Source organism: Equus caballus, chromosome 21 (genome assembly GCF_041296265.1).
Source record: "Equus caballus isolate H_3958 breed thoroughbred chromosome 21, TB-T2T, whole genome shotgun sequence".
Taxonomy (NCBI): domain Eukaryota; kingdom Metazoa; phylum Chordata; class Mammalia; order Perissodactyla; family Equidae; genus Equus; species Equus caballus.
In genome coordinates this window covers 16,904,709-16,922,452 of record NC_091704.1, presented here as the reverse complement: position 1 = coordinate 16,922,452, position 17,744 = coordinate 16,904,709, and the positions used below count along the sequence as shown (strand labels likewise).

Sequence of the window (17,744 nt, the reverse complement as noted above, 5' to 3'; positions counted from 1 at the left end):
ACAGCAGAGCAGAGACAAGTGGCGACATCTTGTTGACATCTGAATTCCTGAACCACAGAAGCCACAGGCAATGACAGCGAGCGCTGTTTTGAGACCCCGATTTTGGGCAGTTTGCTCCACAGCCGGGTGACTGATACCCTCCCGGCCTGTTTCTCTGCTTCAGAGGGGGCACCCCAATCTAGACAGCCGCCGGCCTTCACAGGGTCCTGGGGTCGTTGTGCTTCCATGAGAGGAGGCTCTCTGTCTGTCTGTCTGTCTGTCGTGTCCAGGGCGGTAGTGCCACTGCTAAGCACCGGCCTGGAACTGAGGACAACGCTGCTGCCCCACAGGCTGGCCCCAACGCAGCCGCCGCCTCTGCCTGTGTGACTATAGTTACTGAATAGGGTCCCCGAAAACTCCTGTCCAGCCGGAACTGCAGACTGTGACCTTACTTGGAAATAGGGTCTTTGCAGACGTAATTACGGTGAGCATCCTAATTCCCCGGCTGGGCCCTAAATCCACTGCCAGCGTCTTTGTAAGAAAAGACACAGAGACGCAGAGGGGAAGGCCACGTGGAGACGGAGGCAGAAACTGGTGACACAGCCACAGCCGAGGACGCCTGGAGCCTGCAGAAGCGGGGAGAGGCGAGGAAGGGCCTCCCTGAGCCGCCAGGGAGCCGCCCGGGAGCCGCCCGCCCACACCTTGACTTTGGGCTTCTGGTCTCCAGCTGAGACAGCGAAGGCCCGTCATGTTAAGCCATCAAATTTGTGGTGACTTGCCATGGCAGCCCCAGGATGCTCACACAGCGGCCGCACACAGGACCTCCCTCTCTGGGTCTCATGGTAAATGGGGACAAGATCCTGCACCTTCTGGTCATCATAGGGACGGAAGAGGCGGATGCAGGTTTTGGAGCACAGGGCCTGGCGCGTCCTGGGTTCTCAATAATCTGCTGCTGTCCGTCCCCCGGAGGGATGCACTATCAGTCAGAAATCAGAAGTGAGCCAGCACTTTATCTGCCCGGGGACTTCACTCACAGCCACCCCGCCAGGAAGAGAGAGGGACAAGCGCGTTCCCGAGCGGGGCTGAGCCCGCGGAGCGCTGGGGTGAGGTCGGCGAGGAGGCCGGGCGGCATCCGGGGGCCTGGCGCCAGCGCGGACGCCTCGAGCGCCTGCAGAGGCTGCGAGCCGTGGCACAGCCCAGGGAAGGAAAAGCGGCCTGGAGCGGACAGCCTTGGTTCAAATCCCACGCCACTGCCACCAGCTGTGGGGCTGGGCAGACCCTGCCCTCTCTGGGCCTTTTCCTTACTTGGCATATCAGGAGACTGAACCTACTGACCCCAAGGTGCTCTCCAGCTCAACAAAGTGACGGTACCGCCACCGCCACTGCGATATTCACAAACGAGGCGGGGCCAGAGCAGCGACCTGTCTGTCCACGGCGGAACAGTGCCATTCTCAGCCTAATATCTCGCAGGAGCATTAAGTGCCCGACAGAGAAGAAGGCTCAAATAAGGAGGATCCATCCGTATCCTGCCCAGCAGGGTCCTGCCTCGGCACTTAGGCACTTGCTGTCGTCTGCATGGACACTCTTCCTGCCCCCAGGGCTTTGCAAGGTTGGCTCCTTCTCGTCTGGCCACATGTGCGGCGTCCCCTGCACCGAGTGCCCTGGCTGCAGCAGCCCCAGCACCCCGCCCCTCCCCACCAAGCTCTCCTTCTCGCCCCTTCCCGATGCTGTGCTATTTCCCCATTTCTTTCTCGACTGTCCTTCTCCCTGACTGGGCTTTGGGCTCCACAGGACAGAAAGAGCATCTGACGCACCCACAGCACCTCACGGCGACCATGGTGTCCCCCAGGTCTAGATGGGGTGTGACGCCCAGGAGGTCCTCGGGGACGGGCTGGACAAATGACTTTCTCCCATGCAGACCATGCAGACTCTGACCATCTCGCCGGCCCAGCCCGCCCGCCACCACACGCCCGGACCAGGGCAGTCAACTCCTCCTGGTCTCCTGGCTCTGCCCTGGGGCAGGCCCCACTCCCCGCGGACCCCCAGAGCCTGTGACTGTGTCCGTGTGCGGAAAAAGGGTCTTTGCAGATGTCATTAAGCTGAGGATCCTGAGAAGAGACCCTCCCGGAGTAGGGTGGGCCCTGAACCCAATGACAGGGGTCCTGAAAGACGCAGAGGGGCGGGCCATGTGGAGACGGGCGCAGAGATGGGAGGGGTGTGTCCACAAGCCAAGGCCAGCAGCCCCCCAGAAGCAGAGAGAGCGGCCTGGGACGGCCCCCTCAGAGCCCGGGGCAGAAGCCAGCCCCTCGGCTGGACCCCTGACGCCTGGTGTGGAAGCTCTGGCAGAACCAATGTCCGTAGTTTCCAGCTGCCAACTGCGGGCCCCTGCGCCATGCCAGCCGCAGGGAACTACTACACCGTGCCTCCTCTCCAACGCTGCGCTGTCTCGCTTCCTGCTCCCACCCCAGTCCCCCCACAGGGACTCCACTCCCACTGCCTGGGAACAAGTGCCTGCCTGGTTGCCCCAAACCCTCCTCACAGGGCCACCCTCCTCCTCCTCAGTGCAGGCAGCCTAGCTGTGCTGTTTTCCTGCTCAGAACCCTTCCCTGGGTACACGATACTCCTCTGCTCAGCATTAAAAGCCCTGGAAACCTGCCTCTGCCTGCTCACCCCACTGCCTCCCTCAGCTGCAAAACTGCCCACCTATACACCTCTCCCTAATACATCAGCCCCTCTCAAACACCCGTGCAACATGGGACATGGCAGTCCTGTGTTCCCTTTCTTCTGCCCAGGGAAGCTGTCATCAGCATGTGATGGCTGGAGCCACAGCAGCCACTATGACACTGTGAGGGCACCCAGCCAGTGATGCCAAGCCTTTGCAGTGGGGATAGAAGAGCAGACAAATAGATGGAACCTGGGTCAATGACAACACTGAGCCATGAACTGACCAAACTGAACCCACTTCATGTCCCAACTCCATGTTAACACACAGCTATACATGTTCCTTACTGTCGATGCCACTTCTGGTTGGGATTTCCACTACTCACACCCAAAAGCCTCCTCACAGAGAAGCCCTTCCTGTAGGGGCTGAGCCACTCATCAGGGCACCGCACTGAGCACACCACACACTGGACATCTCGACGCAACAGGGACACACAGGTGACCAAGCTATGCATGATCCCCACCCCCACAGGGTTCCCAATCTAGGGAGGGGAGGCAGTTAACAACCAAAGGAAAAGCAAACAAAAGCAACGGGAGTTTTATGATCAGTTTCCCAAGAAGGAGACAAACAGGATGGTGTGAACACATAAAGTCAGACAGACTTTATCCACGGGGCCGGGGGCCCTCTCGGAGGAAGAGACCTTTGCACTGAATCTGAAAGGATGGGAGGGAGCCAGCCATGGGTAAAGCTGGGGGAAATCATTCCAGACGGAGGACACTGCCAGTGCAAAGGCCCGGAGGCAGGAAGGAAACTGGCATGTTTAAAAGAGAGCAGGCCAGGGAGGAGGGAGGGAGGCAGAGAGCGTGACGAGACAGCACAGGGCTGGAATCTCTCTCCACGTCTCCAGATCATTCCAATCATTGGAGTATAGATTTGGCGCACATTAAAGTCGCATGGGGGAAATGGCAGCGTGATTCACTCATAGCTTCCAATGAGCAGAAGATGGGCAAGAACCTCAAAGTCCTTCTGTAGGGGAGGGGCTGCGTGAACAGCGGCTCATCCTTACACCGGGAGGCTGCTCAGCCCTCGCGAGAGCGCTGCCCCCGCAGGTGGACAAGGAAGGAGCCCCCAGGTAAGTGGGCAAGTCACGGGTGCGGTGGCAGAGACCGCAGATCGCACATCCAGACGGTGGCTGATCGTTGTTCCTCCCCACATCCCCCAAACCAGCCAGTGAAGGGACTTTTTTTAAAGTGTGAACTCACGAAGACTGGAAAAATGGGAGTGGAGACCAAATCACCCCATTTTTGGAAGCTGGGGAGCAGTGGAGAGGTGGGGCCCCCAGGGGTGGGAGAAGGCCGAATCCGGGCCTGCAGTAGGGGACTGATAGACATCCATTTAAGAAGCGACCCCTCTATGAAATAAATAAGTCCTGGGCACGTAATGACCGCAGTTAGTAACAATGCACTGCACGTATGAAAGTTGCGAAGAGAGTAGACACTAACAGTTCTCATCACAAGAAGAAGTATTTTGTAACTATGCACGGTGACAGATATTAACCAGACATTGCGGTGATCGTTTCACAGTATATACAAATATCGAATCATTATGTTGTACACCTGAAACTAACAAAATGTTATATGTCAATTATATCTCAATAAATTTAAAAAAGAAGAAGCGAGCCTTGCCCCCCCAGAGAGGACTGGAGGTCCCTCCACGGGAGGGTTTCCAGGTGGGGATGCCACTGCTGGGCGGCGAGCCCCTCGGCCTCTGGCCTGCTGCACTTCTGGGAGGGCGCTGTCCAGGCGGGAGACCAGAAGAGCTTCCCACGGGGAATCTGAGTAGGTCCAGAGCAAAGACGCAGAGAGACTGCCACGGGTCTCCCCAAAGCACCGCCTGGCCAGGTGACCCCATCGCGAAGCTCCCAGTTGACAGGACCCGCTCTCCCCACACATATCTGTGCTGAGATATGTGCCTTTACACCCAAGACTACCAGACCCGTGGGGATTTCCTCCAACGGGGATGACGGAGACTAAAATAAACAAAGAAGAACATCTTTAAGGAAAAAGAGATTGTGCAAAAGAGGAAAGAAAATTAATAAAGTCATGAATATCCCTGGAGATGTAAGAAGACATATCGTATCCATGGAAAAGAACAGGCTGCTGTAAAAAAGCGTCCAGGGAATGAAAAAACTATCCTGGAAAAGTAAAATGTGAGGGCACCATAGAATGTACAACACAGAGTGACCCCTAACGGGAAATGTGAGCTGTAGCCAATAATAATGTATCAGTATTGGCATCAATTGTAACAAGTACACTAACACAAGATCTTCATACAGGGGAAACCGGAGGGAGGTGAGCGGGTACATGGGAGCTCTCTGTACTTTCTGTTCAATTTTTCTGTAAACCTAAAACTGACAATAAAAAATGAAGTCTATAAAAAAAAACAAGAAAAAAACAAAAATAAATAATAGTCTATTAATTTAAATAATTTAAATGTGAGAGCATAAGTTAAACATTAATAGAAGGGTTAGAAGATATATTTGAAGAAATATCATAGAAAGTGGGACAAGAAGACAGAGATTAAAAATAAAAAAGATAGGGCCGGCCCAGTGTCGCAGTGGTTAAGTTCGCACGTTGCACTTCTCTGCAGCCCACGGTTTGCTGGTCCGGATCCCGAGTGTGGACATGGCACCGCTTGGCAAGCCATGCTGTGGCAGGCGTCCCACATATAAAGTAGAGGAAGATGAGCATGGACGTTAGCTCAGGGCCAGTCTTCCTCAGCAAAAAGAGGAGGATTGGCAGTAGTTAGCTCAGGGCTAATCTTCCTCAAAAAAAATGAAAAAAAAGATATGGGGCTGGCCCCGTGGCCGAGTGGTTGAGGTCATGCACTCTGCTTCAGCAGCCCAGGGTTTTGCCGATTCCGATCCTGGGTGCGGACATGGCACCGCTCATCAAGCCATGCTGAGGCAGCATCCCACATGCCACAACTAGAAGGACCCAGAATTAAAAAAATATATATATGCAACTATGTACCGGGGCGCTTTGGGGAGAAAAAGGAAAAATAAAATCTTTAAAATAAATAAATAAATAAAAAAGATAAGAAAATTAGAGAGCCAGACCAGAAGGTCCAACATTATATTCATTTAACAATTAGCTATCAAGCTGGACACTGCTCCAGGCACTCAACAATAGGGGTCCCGAGAAGAACAGAGGAAATCACCAACGCTATCATTCGCGAAAACTTCCTTGACCTGAGGCCCCCCCAACAGACCATACAACAGATGGAAATAGCCCACCATCTTGAAAAGATCTCACAAGCTTCCAGAAAGAAAAAACAGATCACTACAAAGGATCAGGAATCAGAAAGACTTCAGACTTCTTAACAACAGCCATGATTTGAGAAGAAAATGAGAAATGACTTCAATTTTGAAGGAAAATAGTTTCCAACCTAGAAGACTATACCTAGACCATTATCAGGTGTGAGGTGGAAATAAAGATATTTTCATACATGGAGAGTCTCAAAATATTAACTTTCCACGTATGACTTCTACCAAAGCTGATAAAGATGTGCTCAATAAACTGAAGGAATAAACCAAACAGGAGGACTACCAGGGACCCAAACCAAGAAACAGGGTACCCAACCCAAGACAGAAGTGATGCTAACCCTCAGGAAGGCGGCTGGGAGCAAGCCGGGGTGACGGCCGCACACAGGTGCAGGGGTCAACCCACCCAGCCTGGACAGATCGGAGGCTAGAAGAGAGACTTCTGCACAAAGGTGGAGCTGAAAGCCCATCTGATGCTGTAAGTGTCGTGAGAGGAGAGAGAGAAAGACAGCTGTTGTGGAGTTTGGGCTTGAAGTAGAGATAAACACACAGAAAACTAACAAATACAAAGGCAATCAATAACCTCAGAGAAAACACATAAAGTTGCTCAGGAAATAAAAAGTGGTTATAGTATACTACATGGTTCCACCAAGAATACTGTTACAATCAAAACAATGTAAAAGCTGATTAATAACCTAACCCAAATATGATATACAGTCAATCCTCATTATTCACAGATCCCTTAACTGCAGATTCACCCACTCACTAAAATTTATTTGTAACCCCAAAATCAACATTTGCATTGCTTTCACAATCATTCAAGGACACACGCAGAGTGGCAAAAAAATTGAGTTACCAATGTGCATATTCCCAGGTTAGGTCAAACTAGGTGGCGTTCTGTCTTTTTGTTTCAGCTCATGTTGTAAACAAGCATCCTTTTGGCAATCTATTTAGTACCACATTTTTTGCATTTTTGTGCTTTCTGTTGGTGATTCTGCTGTTTAAAGTGGCCTCTAGGGGTCACGCTGAAGTGGTGTCTAGTCCTAAGCACAAGAAGGCGGGATGTGCCTTGTGGAGAAAACATATATTACATCAGTCTTGTTCAGGCAGGAGTGACTATGCCGTTGGCGTGAGTTCAACGGTAGTAAATCAACACTATATAGAAGACGAGGTGTCTTTAAACAGAACACACATAAACCAAGGCTCTGTACTGACTGGCTGATGGGAATGTTGTGACCAGAGGCTCCCAGGAACCTAACCCTGTATTTTCCCTAGAAACCCAACGTTTGCAGTGACTTTACAGAACAAAACTACCCCAAATACTGAGAATCCACTGTAATAACACTGGGACAATGAAGGGAGGGAAGGACGTGTGTCTGGGGGGTGGGATGCATGCATGTGCACAGGGACAGGCGGAGAGCGAGGACAGGGACGCGGGGTAAAGGGACGCCGACCCTCATCTTCCACGGAGGGAGATGAACAGATCAAGTCTCAACTGAGACAAGGTACACGTCATATAAGCCGCTTAAAGACACGCAGATAAAGTCCAAAAGATTCAGACAAGAGGCAAGAGTCACCCTGGGAGGGAGGGAAGCGTGGCGGAGGCCGGGCAGGCAGCTGTGGCCCGAGGCAGAGGGCTGCGCGTCTGTCCCCGCGAGCTCCACGTCTGGGATAAGAGCAAAGACTACAGGTGTGACGGAAGGAGCGCGCCAGGCAAGCGGAGCTGGAGGACAGGCACGGGGCAGGAGGGGCTGCGAGGGCTTCTGTAACCAGACCTCGGGAAGGGGCACAGGATGCCTGCGAGGGGGACGCGCAGGGCTGGGGCAGCGGAGAGGGCAACAGTCACCGCAGACTCCCGTAACGTCTGCATTTTGTACCAGGTGTTATGTATTAACTATGACAAAACAAAAGTAAAAACGCAAAATATTAAACATTAGCTGTTTATACACCTACCTCCCTGGTCAGATCCTGGTGTCTCATCCAGTCAATCAATAAATCTAGTAGCCAAGCTGAGCAACCTCTGCATTTATTGAGCACCTGCTGTGTGCCAGGCACTGTGATAACCTTACAACCACCCTCCAAAGCAGGGTCCTAAGACCCCCATCTGTCAGATGATGGATGAGCTGGGGGCTCAGAAGTGAACTAACACGCCCCAGGTCACACAGTGAGTTGGGGACAGAACAACCCAGAACCAGGCCTCCTGGCAGGGCCCCTCAGCTCCTCCTCAGGCTTGTCACAAAGCATCTGTCAAGCACCCACCATGTACCACGCGGCAGGTCTCAGTTGACGCCTCTGGAAGGAGAGGTGCAGCCCAAGGACTATGCTCACCCATCAGAGACCTGGGACTCAGGATGGCGTCCACAGGCCAGCAGGGGGCAGCACCAAGGCCCACACCAGACACGCTGCCTCGGGCACCAAGCTCCTAACTGCCGCCCTCACAGCCACCAACACACTCACTGCTGCGCCAGTGCACAGGCCGCACAGTGAGAAACAGGAGCCGTGTCCACAGCTGGCCCTGCTTGGATGCGCAAGCATCCTGGCATGGCTGGCCTTCCCATGGCCTCTCCGGAGCACACCCACATGGGCAGGCAGTGGACTCCAGCGCCGGCTCCAGCCACGTGCCCAGGCCACCCTGCCTGGCAGCAGCCAAAGCCACCCCCACCCTGGGGACAAAGAGGCCACTGTCTGCCTCTTGGCCTTTCCCAAGGCCTCTTCTCGTCCCTCTGTTCCCTCTGCCCCCTCCTGCTTTCACCGTGAGCTCCAGGACACGGGGACAGGACAAAACCAAGCATGAACGTGGTCAGATTTCATGCTGCAAGAGAGAACAAGTGGGGAGACCTGGGGCAGGGTGCTTAAATATTTTCTGAACCCAGGGTCTAAATGCAGTCCCCGCCCCCACCCCAGCATAGTACAGCGGCTAAGAACACAGACTCCGGAGCCCTGCCCTTCCCTGGCTGTGTGTTCCCGGGTAAATGACCTCACCTCTCTGTGCCCTGGTTCACCAACCTGTAAAATAGGATTGATTAACACTCCTTCTTCACAGGACTGTGAGAGCACTAGAACAAGCTGCGTTAGTTAGCTATTGCTGCCTAACAAATTACTCTAAAAATTACCAGCTAAACAACATTTATCATCTCCCAGTTTCTGTGGGTCAGGAATCTGGGAGCAGCTGAGCTGGGTGGTTCTAATTCAGGGTCTCTGTGAGGCTTCACAAGGTGTCAGCTGGGCTGCGGTCACCTCAGTGCTTTACTGTGACAGAATCCACTTCCGAGCAGACGCACAGGGCCTCTCCACAGGGCTGCGTCGTGCCATGGCAGCCAGCCTCCCCCAGAGGGAGTGAAGGGAGAGAGCACTCAAGACAGAGGCCACCGTCTCCTTCGACTTCATCTCAGAAGCGACATCCCACGACTTCTGCTGTATTCTGTTTATTAGAAGGGGGTCACCAGGTCCAGCCCACACTCCAAGGGAGATCAGACCAGGGCGTGAAGACCAGGAGGTGGGGCCATCTTCAAGGCCGCCTCCTGCAGAAACGCGTCAAGCCCTGTGTCAGGGACTCGGAGTGGACCCAGCTCCCGCCCTGTCCCCGGGGAGACAGCCAGCCAGATAGCCTGGCTCCATGGAGCAGAGCGGGGCCCAGGCAAGCCTAAGGAGGTGGATACATCCTGTGCTCCTCTGTGTGCCATCCTGAGTGGGACCAGGGCCGCAGCAGCACAGAGACCACCTTCTCCATCTGGGCCCCATGGAGCCCACGGTCTAGTGGGGGAAACAGACCCAAGATTTAAAGGCAGGAAAGCAGATCCATACGATAATTACAAAGGACAGATGCTGCTGGTGGTGACAAGCCTAGCTTTGGAGCCACACTACCTGGGTTCAAGTCCTGCCCCCACCATTTGCCACCTCAATGACCTTGGGCAAGTGACAAAACCATGCTGTGCCTCAGTTTGCTCACCTGTAGGGTGGTGACAAGAGAGGACTCAGCTCACAAGGCCGTTGGGGGGCTTAAAGAAGTCGTGCTTAGCATGGTGCCTGGCGCAGAGGGAGCCCTCTAAGTGTTGGCCATTGTACCAGAGAGCAAAAAGGTGGGAGGGTCTACAGAGACACAGTGGCAGGGGAGGGCGCTCCAAGAAGGTGACATATAAGCCACAGCATGACAAAAATGAAGACCAGAGGAAGAGTGATCCAGACAGAGCAGGGGAGCAGCAAGTGCAAAGGCCCTGGGGCTGGAACAAGGCTGAGCTGGTTTAGGAACAGCAAAGAGGCCAGCGTAGCTGGAAGAGTGACAAAGGAAAGGAGAGAAGGCAGGGGACGTGATCAGGAACCTCACGTGCTCTAGATTCCAAGGGCAACAAGCAGCTGTGGGAGGGTGCTGAGCAGGAAAATTCGGCAAAGGGTGCCCTGAGGGAGGCAACATCAGAAAGCATCAGCAGGCAAAAAGAAGCCTGGTGTGCTCCAGGCAGAGGGAGCAGCCTGAGCTTCACAAGGCAAGCTGACGTGGGGGCCAGGTGAACGTGGAGGGGGGAGCAGCCAAGTGGGCAGGAGCGAGGTCGGCAGGACCTCACGCACCCAGTGAAGGCTGAGTCTCTCTGCAGAGGATGGGGTCCTGGAGGGTGTGTGAATGGAGGGCGCAGTCAGATCTGCGTGTCAGAAAGACTGAGGGCAGGGCTGGTGGAAGGGACGGGTTCTAGAAGGTTCAGAAGCAGTCAGTTTGCAGGAACTCTCTGCAGCTCCACACCATCCCTGCGCTCGCAGAGACTCAGTTCTTCACCGGGCAGTGGAGAAGTAAGGAGGAGGAGCCAGAGGACAGGGCGCCCGCGAGGCGGGTCCCACAGCAGGTGCTCAGGTCCTCCCTCCCGGGCACTCTCACTGATATTTGCTCCCATGGAGACCTCCAGCAACACCTATTCACCCCGTAGGACCCCAACAGCTTCTTTGAGCAAGCCCCTCAGAAGCCCTGGAGACCTTCCAAGGATGCCTGCACACAACACCAGAATCCCCTCCCCAGAGACCCAGTCTCCAGAGAACCCCAAGCAAGTCTTGGAACGTACAGCAACCTCCCCACAGAGCCTGAACAAGCCCCAAAGCCCCGCACAGACCCCAAACTCTCAAGGAGCATGCCGGCCACTAAGAAACCTGTAAACGGCCCCGAGGAGACACACACCCCTCAAAGACCCTGAAGATCCTTTACGGAGGCCCTGAGAAGCCCTTCACGCGCCCCCAGAAAGCCGTAAGTAGACCCAAAGGGTCCTGGTAGGCCCGAGGGACCACTGGGTCGCCCCTGTGAACCCCTAGGGACCTGCCAGAGTCTCTGAAGAGGCCCCAGGGGCCTCCCACAGTCACCAAGGCCCCACAGAGACCCCCGAATCCCCAAGACTTCCCAGTCGGCCCCAGCTTTCTGGAACTCTACCAGCTGCCCAAAGACCCCCAAGTTGCCCTCCAGTCCCCTGAGGTCTCCCAAGCAGTCTCAAGAACTTGCAACCTACTCATCTCCCTCCAGAGCCCCTCAAGCTGTGCGGGGCAGGCACCCTCAGAGCCCCCGAACGCGCCACTCTTTCAGGCCCCGGCCCCGCCCCTAGCCCCGCCCCCGTATGCAAAACCTGTCCCCCAAGCCCTCGGCGCCCCCCACGCCGCCCCTGCAGCCCCCTTCAGTTCGCCCCCTGGGCGCGCAGCCCGTCCCCGGCCGGCCGCGACCCGGGACCAGGCCCGGGCTGCACTCACAAGAGGTCCCGCCGCGCGGTCTTGCAGACGATGCGCAGGAAACGCCAGCCGCCGCCGCCCACGTAGACGCCGAGGGCCGCCGCTGCGCTCCAGGTCCACGGCAGCCCCAGCAGCCATAACAGCACCAGCGAGGCCACGGAGACCCAGCCCGCACCCGGCGCCCGCATCCTGGGGAGGCAGAGAGCGCTGAGGCGGCGGGCCGCTCTGGCCACCTCGGCCAGCCGGCCCCGCCCCCAGGCCCCGGCTCCGCCCCCAGGGCAAGCCCGGGCCGCCCGCCTCGAGCCGACTCCGCCCCATGCCTCGGATTGGCTCCGTTCTGGCCAGACTCCGCCCCATCCCATCTTGGCCCAGGCCTCCTGGCTTCTAGCCCGGCCCAGGCTTCTCTGCCAATCATTAGTACAGGCCACGCCCACACACGGTTCTTCCGCCCCGTCAGTCACTGTCAAGCCCCGCCCCATGCCTTGACCCAGCTGCGAGATTCTGGGCCCAAGCTCCACACTGCGGTCTTGACTCGCAAGCCTTGTCCCCACCACATACCTAGGCCCTTCTCAACCGCTCAATCAGGCCCCGCTCCCAAGCCATGACCTAGCCGCTGTCCTTGGTCCCAGTATCCCTCCCCACGCCCGTACGGCCACAGTCCTGGGCTTTCCTCCAGGTCCCGCCTCTACTCCATCCCCGCCACTCATTGGGCCCGGCTGGGAACATACGCCCCGCCCGCTCGGAACTAGGCCCCGCCCCCAGCCCTGGGCCTGGCCCAGGTTCCACCCCTGACCACCCGCCCGCCCTCAGGCTTTGGCCCAGTCACCACCCCCTGGGCTCCCTCCCGCCCACCCAGCGCCCTAGGCCCCGCCCCCCTGCCCGCCCCGGCCCGCCCCGGCCCGCCCCAAGGCCTTCTTCCGACCTGTCTGGCTCAGAGCCCCCCAGCCGCATAGCCGAGGCCCGCCTCCTTTCGGAGGCTACAGTCATGGAGAGGGTGCTTCGGCCAGAGAGGCGGCGGCCAACGAGACCCAGGGGCTAGAACGGCCCGGTGGGGACGGCCGCTGTCTCCATGGCAACCAAGCTCCTCCCCCCCCGTCCTCCAGCCTTACGTTTAGGAAATACGTGCGTCACGCGGTCCCCGGCAGTGGTTCCTCGGTTCTCCCAGCCCAGGGGCTCCCAGCCCGAGCCCTCGGTGGCATCTAGGATTCGTAGCCCGGGGAACCAGAAAATTCCAGTTCACACTCAGGGCCTGTCCGTACTGGATTCTTGCCCCAGCCTGTCCTAAATCCACGCCTCAAAGCCTCTTCGGTCTGAAACACATTCCAGGGACCCAGGGGCGTCCTAAACTCACAGCCTAGGGGCCCCAGCAGGTTCTAAATCCAAACCCCACCTCAATCTTAGAGATCTATTTCAAGGATCCAGCTAATTCGGAATCTATATCCCAAAATCTTGTCAGTTAAGGCTCAATGTAACACCTCAGGAGCCCAGAGAGGACAAAATCCACACGCCAGGTCCCCACCCTTCCATTATTTGCACCCCAAGGTCCTAAATGCTCACTCAGAGAAAGCCCTCCTGCAGATCAGGCGCGGGCCAGCGCTGGCCTGGCTGCTCACCACCCTGTTCCCTGGCTGACCTGAAGCCGTTCACAGACCCTCAGTCTTGGCCGCTCCCTCGCCGGCTCCCAGAAGCTCAGGCAGAAGGCGGGCAAGGACGATGAGAACAAGACGGAGGACCCAAACTTAGCCCGGGCAGGTGGGCCTCCGGGCATGTGGTTCTGCAGACTCCTGGGCCCTGCTCTGCCTGCGCTCTGGCCATGCGGGCCTCTGCCTCGGACCCCTCCCTCCAAGCTCCCCCTCTTCTGCCCCTACCGCCCCCCCCCCCCACCTGCCATTGACCGACCTTCCCAGCGCTCTCCTTGGGAGGCGGCCAGGGCCTGCCTCCAGCGCCATTTGGAGGACAGGGCAGGACAGGAGCTCATCCCTCCCCCCCCCCCCCCCCCGCCCCCACGCTGCCATTGGTCCCCGCGGGCTGCCCAGGGTGGGTGGAAGGGGGGCGAGGAGACAGATCCGGAGGACAGGCCCAGAGCCAGCCACTGATCTGCTACTTTTTTGGCCAGGGGTCAGCGGAGTCAGCGACGACCAGCAACTACAGCCGGGTTCCTACCCTGCCAGGTAGCACTGTTGTGATCACCCCATTTTACAGGCACAGAAGCCGAGAGCTGCGCCTGTCACATTAGCTGGGGCTGAGATTCATTCATTCACAAATGTGGGCTCCAGGCTTGCTCTCCCTCCTCCCTCTCCTCTTCCCGTTTTCTTCCTCCCTAAATTTCTCCTCCCCTCCTCCTTTTGGCCTTGATTCCCTTCATCCTTCCACCTTCCTCCCTCTCTCCTCCTCCCCCATCCTCCTTGCCCTCTTCCTGTATCTCCCCCCTCCCCCTTTCCTCCTCCACCCACGTCTTCCCCCTCTCCCCTCCCTCTGTCCTCCTGTCATCTCCACCCTTCCACTTCCCCCACCCCTGCCCTCCTCCCTGCCTCCTCCTCCCCCCTTCCTCTTCCTCTTTCTTTCTCTCCTCCCCTTCCCCCTCTCTTTCCCCTCTTTCCTTCTCCTCCTCCCCTCCGTCTTACCAAGTTGACTGAGCCCTGACAAAGAATCATCTGTGACAGTCTCCTCCAACTCTCCCCACAGTCAGTCCGCAGTCCCACAATCCAAAAGGCTCTGGAAACCCAACTTTTTCTTAAGGTGGAGCCGTAACTCCAGTGGAGGGACGCCCTCACGCTGCGCTGGCCCAGGCTGTTTTCAGTGGTCACTAGTCCCTTGTGTCCCTATTAACCCGTATTTTTCCCTTTGCGTGGGAGCTACTCCTAGACCCCCAGGGCATCACATAATATACAGCAGCGTCCGCCGTCAGTTACCTTCCTAAGATACACACAATTCCCAGTTCTGAAACACAACTGTCTGGAGGGATGCCAGATGAGCATCCTATCCCCATTTCACAGAAGGGGAAACTGAGGCCTGGGCAGGGGGGCAGAGCAGGCCCTGCCCCTCTTCAGCTGACAGCCTTGTGCCTGTCTCCTCGCCCCTCTGAACCTTGGCTGCCCTCCGCGGTGAGCCTGCCACCCTGAGCGTCAGAGATTTGTGGATGACCCACTGCACATACTTCTCAGCTGGAGGTGAATGGGCCAGGCACCCGGTAGGTGTGGGACACAGCCTCATGTGACCACAGGGGCCTGCAGGCCACAGCAGAGGGAACTGTTGGAACTTTCCAGAAGGAGAGAAATGAAGCATACATTAAAAATAAAATACTAAAAGATTACACCGCGGGGATTTCACTGAAGTAGAACGTGAGCACTGTGTGAGAATGAACCATTTCTCTCTGCCAAATTCAAGTGCGCGCCACAGTAAACGTGCTAGTTTCTTGTGGCTGCCATCACAAAGTGACGTGGAGCAAGGCTGCCCCGGGAGAGAAGGCCGAGGCGTCCGGGCCTGCATGCTGATTGACACCACCCTCTGGGAGGCCTAGGGTGTCCTCACCTGACCCGACCTGACCCGTATCCAAAGTTACAGGACCACCCCATAGCCAGACCCCACGTGCACTGACAGCTTAAAAACATTTTTTACATGATCTTTCCTCTGTCTTGTAGAGGAATAACTCACATGCCTGTGCCTTATAAATTCAGCCCCACCCTCAACCCACTGCAGCTATCCCTGCCCACGGGCCCCGGCCCCATGCTGCAGCCCTTACTGCCCACAGGCCCCGTCCCCATGCTGCAGCCCTTACTGCCCACGGGCCCTGTCCCCAAGCTATACTCTGAGTAAAAGAGCACTTCTACCACACTTTGAGAGTCCAAAAAATCTTTCTTTCGACTCCTTGGCTCGCCAAGCCTGCATCATTTCTTCTGGTGGCCCCCACAGGGATCTTGCTTCACTGGCTTGTGAGCTGAAGTTCTGGTAAGGGCCCTTTTCTTCCTTGTGCCTTTCTCTTTTTCAAGGATGGATCTAAATTCAGTTCTCCATCGGGAACCTTCTCGGACAGCTGTTTGCATCCACATTTTCTGCCCATGGCTACTCTATGGGGCAAATCACAGCATTCAGCCTGAAGAGAATCAGTACCTTAAGCCTAAGGGTGATGGAGAACAAATTAATCCACTCCTTCCTAATCCTATCTCTAAGATATAAATTTTACATGGGCGCCGGTCAACCACTTAAGTCATTAGGATGGTCGCCAATCTCCAAGACTCCCGTGGAAGGTTTCTTTTCCTCAGGCTGGATTGGGATCACTCCCTATGGCTCATGCCCACACTCTGAACCGTGGGAAAGTCCCAATCGGGACTCCAGTTCAAGGAAAGTGCCAAACTCTAACCTTTGGTTGAGTATGGGAACCCCTTCTTGGGAGAACGGCTCCAGGACGCAATTGGGTAGAATGTCCCCCAGACCAGTGGAAAATTCTTCACTGTTTTGCTCTATTCTTTTATCTCGGGGACCATTCACCAGGCACCTATTACTGCCAGGCAGAATAGGCAAGGTATGCAAGGGATGCAATGCAGGGGGACGCCCTGTCACCCCTTGCTGTAGGAACCCCACAGGAGGAACAACAGGTAGGACACTGCCCTAGGTTCAGGGGGCATTTCAAGGTAATGGACCCATTTCTTTCGTCTCTCTTAGAGTTACAGTGGCCATTTTGGGCTCCTTTTGAGCTTTGCAACCGAGAAACAAAGAAATCTTTAAAGAGTCAAAGCTCCATCCCTGGGAGCCCCCACTCCGGTTTCCGGGCCTGATCACCCTGCAACCAGGTGGGGTGCCCTCCTTTGGCGGTTGATTTGTTGAGTATTTTAGGCACATACTGAGTTGGTTATGAGGATAGGAGACCTGTGACTTATTCTGTGAACTGTCCTGCTGGGTTGTGTGCCCAGCACGGGAACTGTTGTGTGACTCTTATCTTGGTAACCCTCTGGAAGAGGCCATGAGGGCGAGGTCTGATGTCCTCTTTTCCTTTCTTTGTCTGTCTCATTTGTCACCTCCTCTGTTGTCACCAAGTTGAGGTTAAGTTCAGGCTCGCCCTGAGCAGAACCTGGACTTTCTGTAAAAACTTGAAACTTTTGCCAGGGACTTAACTCCCAACCCCGGGGCTGAGATCCCAGCCCCCGGCCAACTCCAGGCCTTTGCCTCCTGCTTCCCTGGCTCGCCTCCTGCTGGCTCAGGGACTAAGTGCCCCGGCTGAGTGGGACTGGACTAGATCTTATAACCATATTGACGCCTGCTGTAGGGCTCTGCATCCTCCTCTGGACTGCTGTCAGCCAGATGCTGACGGTGCTTTACGGCCACGGGGAACGCCCCAAGCATCCCCGGAGACCCGCCCCTTGGATGCATTCTAACTCATTGGGAACACTTTCAATTGGATGGGCTATGCCCCAGAAACTCCATCTGGGAGAAAACTTGAGTGGCTTCCCTGTGCCTTTGTGATGCAGTTGGACGGGTAGATCAATCTAGAATGTGATTTGAGTTACAACCCAGTTTCTGAGAAATCAAGAGCAACTGTCCTCGGAAAATCCTTGTAAGGCTGGAAAGGCAGCTCTAGAGGCATTCAGGTCCCTCCATTTCCCTTATCTCAAAGAGCTTGCAAATCCTCTGGGGAGTATCTAGCCTACCGCTAGTTCCTAAGACTGAAGGGGGGAAAAAAAGGGAAAAGGCCAAAAAATGGCCATAAGCATGCCCTTGCCAAAAAATCTAGCAGCTTGAGTGCCTTCTCCAGCATGACTTGATGGGCGGTGCCACGTCCATGCCCAGGATCCAAACCGGCGAAACCCTGGGCCGCAGAAGCGGAGGTCGTGAACTTAACCACTCGGCCACAGGGCCGGCCCCTAAACTTTTGATGTTTTTGACAAGCTCCTCCCTCAAAAAAAAAATTCAAATCCTGAATGAAGGCTTTCTTTTGACCTGGTAGAAGGAAGAAAATTTCTCTGAGGATTTTCAGAGGGCCCCTGAGACTTCTCAAAGAAATTTGCTCTGTTTCCTGGAAGGAGGAAAATACTAAACTAATTAGGCTTATTTGGTCTATTAAACTACATGGGAAGCATTGTCAAATAAGTG

The 17,744-nt window shown here is 55.7% G+C and overlaps 1 protein-coding gene across 19 annotated transcripts in view; it reads right to left on the bottom strand.

The window, feature by feature from the left end:
• SLC27A1 (solute carrier family 27 member 1) overlaps positions 1-14,359 on the bottom strand; it is a 38,794-nt gene extending 24,435 nt beyond the window's left edge. For 2 of the 19 annotated variants that reach the window (XM_070246566.1, XM_070246575.1), the window contains exons 1-3: positions 14,282-14,359; positions 12,767-12,856; positions 11,679-11,846 (exon numbers count right to left, since the gene is read on the bottom strand). In XM_070246566.1, coding sequence (XP_070102667.1) covers positions 11,679-11,845 — 167 coding nt within the window. In that variant the 5' untranslated portion in view covers position 11,846; positions 12,767-12,856; positions 14,282-14,359. The other 17 variants (XM_070246565.1, XM_070246573.1, XM_070246563.1 and 14 more) reach the window with 12 other exon arrangements.
• Positions 14,360-17,744: the final 3,385 nt, after the last annotated feature.